At 56.5% G+C, this 7631-nt stretch overlaps 1 protein-coding gene across 1 annotated transcript; it reads left to right on the top strand.

The window, feature by feature from the left end:
• Positions 1 to 4642: 4642 nt before the first annotated feature.
• FOXE1 (forkhead box E1) lies at positions 4643 to 5545 on the top strand (the record flags this gene model as incomplete). Its single annotated transcript, XM_080637689.1, has 1 exon — positions 4643 to 5545. The coding sequence occupies one exon, from the start codon at positions 4643 to 4645 to the stop codon at positions 5543 to 5545; it is 903 nt and encodes a 300-aa protein (XP_080493815.1).
• Positions 5546 to 7631: the final 2086 nt, after the last annotated feature.

Raw genomic sequence — 7631 nt, 5'->3', positions numbered from 1 at the left:
TATGTCAGCCACTCCCTCAGTGCATCACCCTACGGCACCAAACTACATCTACAATACCTACATCCCCCCCATGCTGTATGCCAATTGCTCTGCTACTGCACTCACACCGAATTCCCCACCATGGGGCAGGGGATCCCAAGAGAGCAGGCAGAGGTGATGCCCTGCTCTGAGAAAGCCTGTCACAGCACGCCCTCTGCAGATGCTGCTCGCCCTCCATCAGTCAGGAGACACGCTGGGCTGTCAGACGGGCATGCTGTGTGGCATCTCTTGCTGCCCTCCAGACCAGCCCACGTGAAGCCATGCTGGATAGAGAATGAGGTTCCCAGACCTCTCTCCCCAGTTGCATTTTGTCTTCCAAAGCCCGTGGTCATGGCCTGTTTTAAAACCACCATGGGTTTTCTTTTGATCTACAGAAGAATGACCACAACAGCTAACTCAAATGTCTCTCGTGAACCTGGCTATATCCATGGGATGCTCTCAACAAGCAATTCTCTCTCTTGCAGCCCCAAGTTCCCATAGAAAACTCAACCAGGGCATGAAAAGCAGCACTAATTTGGAAAACCAGGATGGATGATAAACAACCATCCTGTTGATTAGGTGAAACATTGCTCTCACAAGACAAGGCATGTGAACATCTGACGCAAATATGCAATGGACACATCTGCTGCTTTCCAGCCCCTCTTCTGCCACATGACAGGACTCCATGCGGCAGCTGCACACCGTTTCTCCCCTCAAAAGTTTCATCCGGGTCCCCATGCCACACTCTGGGTATAAAGCGTTTCCAAAATCCATGCAATCCCCTCTCTGCTTTTGCCTCGCACTAACTCCAGTCAGGTGTGAGATGTCTTAAGTTAAGTAGCTTGGGACATTTTTTTGCAGACACATGCTCTGAAAGTGAATGAATGATGTCCCCATCATCTGTCTTGTTCCAAGACTCAGGCTTGTGGTCCCCTCCCAGATCTCAATCTTGAGCTGCAGGGAAGGCTCCTTTGTCACAAAGCAGCATGATGGGGTGGAGACCATCTGTCCTTGATGGTCCTGACACATGAACAGCAAAGTCCTTGCACCAAACACAGAGCCAATAAAAAATAGTAAACAAACAAACAAAATAAACAAAGCCCCAAACAAAAAAAGCCCTTGCCATCCCACTGCAGGGGCAATGAGCCTGCGGTGAAGGCTGTGCTATGGGGTGTGTGCTCTCACTTCATTTGCATTCACCCAATCTCATCTCAAATTTTGGCTCTACTTAGCCTTCGACTTGGAGCACATTAAAGACAGCTCTGGTCTTCCTGGGACACAGAGGTAAAGCAAAATGTTTCCTCTCTTCAAAGAGGAGAGGAGTCCTGGTGGTGGAACCAAAACTATGAGTGTGCTACACTTAATGTGCAGTGTGATGTGTCCACACATTTAATGTCCACTTCCCTCTGTTTGGTTGATGTGGGAGAAGCAACTCAGGTCACAGGGCCAAAGGAGAGCAGAGCTTTCGAGTAGTGTACTCTCAAGGAATCTCAATGGTGCAGTTTGTAATATGGGAACAACTGTGCAGGGAATGAAGCCTAAAGGACTGGATTTTTTTCCATGAGTGGAAATTGCTCTTGGAGATCCAAGCAGATGGGGTTTTGGCTGGGCTAACTCTCTAGCACCTACTGGTGCTCACTCCAGTCTTGAGAGGCCAAGGCACAGTGCTCTCATGCAGGGTACATTCTGCAGTGCCTGGTCTCAGAATCAGTGACCATTCTGGTCAGCTGAAGGCTGCAGAGCTCAGTGAAGGCAGCATCTGAGCTGGGAAATATACACAGGAAAAAATGCTGACTCTGGACTTCATCCCAGAGACCGAAAGAAAGTCTGAGCTACAAAAGAAGTAGCTTTTATATTTTTAACACTCCTGTAGATACCATACATTTTCTGTTGCATTATGACCTCAAAATATTTAGTCAATGCATGGCATTTTCTATTTTACTTACCTTTGTTTCCCCTCCACTCTGACTGAATCAAAAGAGAAAACAAAATGTTCACAAGCATGGAAAGCACCAACTCTTCTGCTCCAGCAGCAGGCAACACTTTGATTTACAGGTGGAAGAGATTTGCAGTCTAAGATCCACCTGGGTGAGTCTGAGTTTCACATTTCCCATAGTTCTTTCCCCACAGGAGATGGTATTCAAGAGAAACATGAGTGCTTAAAAAGGGATGTATTCCTGCTTCCAGAGTGCAGAGATGAGAATGTTTTTAAACAGGCTGATGATGTCAGCTTGAGGACTGTCTCCAGGCCACCACAGTATACAAGTCCCACTTCACTCACAAACACTGGCATTACAGTTTTACAGTTTAACCTGCCTGATGAGGAAATGAGAAGGCACAAGAGCCAGCACTTGCTGCTTGGATATCCATTTCACTCTGCTTACACGCTGGGGTCTGCCAAGGAAAGCGTTTTCCTGGAAAAGGATTCTCATCCCCAGCAGGGAGGGCAAATGCAGCCGCTCGGCACACCATCCCGCTCCAGCGCGCACCTCGCTCATTCTCATCCTTCTGCAAGCGCGAAGTGAAGCACGATCTGACTTTGCCCTCTGGAGGCACGGAACTGGCATGGCGCAGGCAGGCACACAGCGCCGGAGGCGACTGAACCACCGCGCTGCTTCTTGGAAAATCTGATAGGAAAACCCATCTCCGGCTGCCGCGTCCCGGGAGCCAGAGGGCAGAGCGCTGCCTCTGAGGCAGCTCCGCTGCTCACCTTTCACGCTGAAGGAGGCGGTTTCTTGGTTCCTCCAGGGTATCGCTATCCTGGTGTTGAATGTACTTCAGGAGCAGCAGCGTCAGAACGGGAGGCTGATTTTCCTTTCGGCACAAACTGTGCAGCCTGCGATCTGAAATCTGCATCCAGCTACTGGGACTGCAAGGACGGGTCCTCAAGAGTGCCGCTTCATGGCTTATTCTGCTAGCTCCACGGTTTGCTCGATCGCTGGGAAGTTGCACAAATAAGCAAGTGGCAAATACAGTTCTGCGGTCCCCTTATTTTAGGTAGAAACCAGGGCTGGGGTTTGTTTGCTGCATGCAAATAGATCCTCACACCCCCACCCCCCAATTTTTTTCCAAGCAGAGAGAAAACTTTGTTGGGAACCCTCAAGGGAGCCCTGTTTCACTTGGATAAACATCTCCCACCTCCCTTTACTCCCTTAAACATCCATTGTGCAATAGGCAAGGGGGCTTTGGGAAAGCTTTGCCCGCAGAGAGACTCAGACCCAAGCTCTGGGAGAACTGACAGAAGGCACTAAGACACGGGCAGAACTGGCTGTACAGCCACGCACAGAAGCTGCACACGCATGCACATCCACCTTGCGCACGCAGCTGCCCATAGCCGTTCCTGCACACCCGTGGACACTCATGCCGTGGATCCAGCACACTGGCACATGTTTGTACACACGCTCACGTGTCAATGCACGGCCACAAGCTCTAATGCACATCCTCAACCCCACACTGCCCCTGTACACCCATGTACCTGTGCATGCTCACCTTGCCTGTGTGCTCACCCTGCCATGCACACACATCCCCGTGCACACCTGCATGCACTGACCCTTTTCATCCCACTTCTAGGACCTCCTGCTGCTCCCTTTATCCCGGGGCTCCCAAGGATGACCATGACAGTAGGTAAGGAGGTTGTGCTGCCTCCAGCCCCGCGGGTGGGTGCTGCAGGGATATAAGCCCTGGCCAAGCTTTCCTCACCAACTGTGTGCACTTACAGCACTTGTTCTAACCCACAGACCGAGGATCTAACCCTCAGCCCCAACTATCTGAGCAAGCAGCAGAGCTGGCAGGCAGGTAATGTCCCAGCCACAGCCGGTGGAAGGATCCTTCCTAGTTGGAAGGATCATGTACCTGGAGATCCTGTGACACAAGAATCAAGTACAAGGAGGTCTGACCAGGGGTAAAACAAGGCACGAGAGTCCAGCTGTGTGCGAATTGCTGTAGGGGACCGGAGGTGAGAGCCCCATTCTGACCGAATCTTACATAGCAACTCAGTACTCCAATTGTGCTGTGTAAGCCCACACTTACTGTCTCTCCCCACACACATCTGTCACCGGGTTGAGCGGGTAGCAACGTTTAATTCGTTTCTGCCTCTTCACTACCGTGAAGAAGCGCAGGGCTGCGCGGGCGACCCTTTCCAGTGCCGCGAACCGTCAGCATCCCCGCGGAGAGCGGCGGCCGCGCACCGCTCCGCACCTCGCCTCGCCTCAGCCGCCGGCCGAACCGTTCGGAGCCGCCCAGGAGAGGGTCTAGAAATGCCCGTGCCGAGACACCGCACCGGGACACCGGAGACCCTCCCGCTCCGCCCGCTGCTTGCCGCTCCGCCAGAGCTGAGCGCTCCTAACGACAGCGGGAGGGATAGCGGCGCCCCGATGGCGCTGGGGATGGGGACCGCGGGAGGGGAACGGGGACCGCGGGAGGGGGGGCTGGCGCTGCCCCTGCCCGTGCCCGCGGCGGCGGCGGCACGCCCGGCCCTGCCCGCGCCTCCCGGGCTGCGGGGCGTTGCAGGGGGAGTGCCGGCCGTCCGGGCGCGGAGCAGCCGGACACGGCCGCATAAAAGCCGCAGCGGCGCCGAGCTGCACCTCTTCGGCTCGGCCCGGCGCGGGGCCGCCCCGACGGCCGCATGACCGCAGAGACCCGGCTGCCGCCGGGCCCCCCGCCGCTGCCGCCGCTGCCGCCGCTGCCCCCGCCGCTGAAGGCGGACGCTGCGCCGCCGGGGCAGGAGGCGGCGGCGGCGGCGTTGGGGGCGCGGGGCGGCCGACGGCGGCGCAAGCGCCCCGCGGAGCGGGGCAAACCGCCCTACAGCTACATCGCCCTTATCGCTATGGCCATCGGGCAAGCGCCCGAGCGGCGCCTGACGCTGGGAGGCATCTATCGCTTCATCACCGAGCGCTTCCCTTTCTACCGCGACAGCCCCCGCAAGTGGCAGAACAGCATCCGTCACAACCTCACCCTCAACGACTGCTTCGTCAAGGTGCCGCGGGAGCCCGGCCGCCCTGGCAAGGGCAACTACTGGACGCTGGACCCTCACGCCCGCGACATGTTCGAGAGCGGCTCCTTCCTCCGTCGCAGGAAGCGCTTCAAGCGCAGCGATCTCACCACCTACCCGGCCTTCCTCGCCGAGCGCCCCGACGAGTCCTGCCGCCTCTTCCCGCTTCCCGCCCCGCCGCCCGCCGCCGACCTGCCCCCGGCACCCGCCGCTGCCTCCTGTTCCTTCGCCGCCGCCGCCGTTGCCTTCCCGGCGCAGAGCTGCGCCGCCGCCCTGCCGCACGGATACGCACCGCTGCCTCCCGGCCCCGCGTCCTACGCGCCGGGAGGCCCCGGTCAGCTGTACGCGCCGTCGGGGCGCATCGTGCTGCCCCCCTCGCCGCCAGCCCCCGCCGGGCTCTACGGCCGCCGTTCTCCCGTGCCATACCCGCCGCTGCCACACGTCTACGGAGCCAGCGGACAGCTGGGCGCCACCGATCCCGGGCCGCGGCACGGAGCCTACCCCGGCGGCCACGACAGGTTCGTCCCACCGCTTTGACGCAGCGCCGGAGAGGCCGGGCGGCCCGACGGCGGGGACCGGAGCCCGGGAGAGAGCCGGCTGCGGGGTTCGTCTGGCGCTGCTGGACCCGCGGCCGTCCGGGAAGATGCTGGAGGACTTTGGTCTGCGGCTCTGTGTCACGCCACCTGCCCGAGACTCCCGGCGAGGAGCGCTGCCGCCAGCAGTGCGGACCTGCGGGACCATGTTCAGCCCTGTTTGCTCTCTCCAGAGAAGCCCTAGGGGCTCCCAAGTGCCTGGATGTGGCAAACAGCCCTTTCCTTTTCTACTGCCTTTTCTGGGGCAGGTGCCCAATGCTTCCTGACAGGTTCGCACCCTTCCAGCACACCCAGCTGGGCTCCCTGATCTGTCCAAGAAGATCTCACTTTTACCAGCCTCTCCGCTGTTAATGATTTTCTTTACAGAACTAAATGTCTGCTGTAGTGGGGGACGAGGGAGGCAGGAGGAAGCATTCCCCAGCCTTGCATAGCCAGAGTTGTAAAAGCGGGATGTGTGGCACTAACGTGGTGGCTTGTCCCTGATGGTGTGCAGGGCTATTGTGGTAATGCCAGGCTCTGCACCAACAACCAACAGAACCAGGGCTGGGAGAGGTTTGGGTGCTGGGGTTGCAGCCAAACACAGGACGTAAAATCCTGACGGGAGTCATGCTCTGTGCTGCAGTGGTGGGACAATGTGGGACTGGAAGTATAAAAGCTTTCACCATGAGCATGTTCAGACCCTGGGAAGAGGGACCCAGTGAGGTCCTGGGCTCTCTCTCCTTCAGGGTCTTCCCAATGTGATTACACAGAGCCTGAGTGACCTGACCTGTCTTTGGAGTTGGATCCAGCATTGAACTTGGACCTGCTTTGGAGTGGAGACCTAGTCCACAGGTCTGTGGAGGTCCATACATCCTAAATTACTTTGATATTAAGGTCAGCCTAGCTCTATCTGTAACCTAGAGAAATCAGCACCCAGGGGGAAACCCTTCCTTCCTGAAACAAGCGAGAGAGGCAGGACCTGGTGCCTTTTTGTCTTTGGTTGCTCCCTTGTCAAGGGATAGCTGGAAAAAAGGCTAGGGGAAAACATGGAGAGGGGACAACTGATAGGAACAGCTGTGAAGGGCTTGAAAATAGATCCATGGGGAAGCTCATGAAAATCCCTCTCAACAGATCCTGCCACCCTGAGAGGTTCTGGCGAGATGGTGGATGCCCCGAGGCTCTGTCAGAGCCTGTGAGCGGAGAGGGGCAGATACAGTGCTGCTAGCGTCCAAATCTCTTTAGACAGCTACTTTTTCCTGTGGAGGTGGGACCACGTGTGATTGGGGCCAGGAGAAGGTTGGTGAGGGGTGCTGCAGAGTGGTGGGATCAGGAATGAAGAGAGGTAGGTGGAAAGTGCAGCCAGAGCCTCAGCAGGGGCTTTGGAAGAGCAGTGAGGGTGCCCATACACCAGGGTCTCTTCCCAACACAAAAGGCTACAGATCATATTTAACTCGGATTGGGAGAGGCGTTGGTTATTTTCTGTTCCATGCTTGTGTTCAAAGGACGGTCAGCTATAACCTGTATAGTTTGCTCAAGCCCATCGAGGTGCGTCCTGAAAACATCCAGGGATGGAGACAGAACTGTTTCTTCAGGCAACCTGACTGCCCTCATGGGGGAGAAGTTTCTCCTTTTATCCACTCAGCACCTCTCTAGTCTGTTTTCCTGTCCACTGTCTCGTTCTGCTGCTATGCACTGCTGCAAAGAGCTCCGATCCCATGAAGACACCTGTACTTTCTGCTCCATGGAGAATTTTTCACATGAGCTCATCAGCAGGATGAAATCTCTGTAGACGGAGGTTCTTTGCGTGCTGTACTCCAGGTATCCACGTGGGACATGAGAGGGAGGAAACGGCGTGGGGTGGGAAGGTGTTTGGGTGTTCCCTCAGAACAGTTTGGGGTGGGGGAGGCTAAATTCCTCTGCAGTAGGCGGACAGGAGCAGTTGTCTCTCTGCCTTCCCTGGGGTTCTGAAGTAGGAAATGAGGTTTGGATTCAGGGCACCCACCCCTCTCTGAGAGAGACAGGCACGGCACAGTCTGGGTGAGCTACCTCAC

The sequence above is a fragment of the Psittacula echo genome (assembly GCF_963264785.1).
Source record: "Psittacula echo genome assembly, chromosome: Z".
In the NCBI taxonomy this organism is placed as follows: Eukaryota; Metazoa; Chordata; class Aves; order Psittaciformes; family Psittacidae; genus Psittacula; species Psittacula echo.
This window is presented reverse-complemented; position numbering and strand designations above follow the sequence as displayed.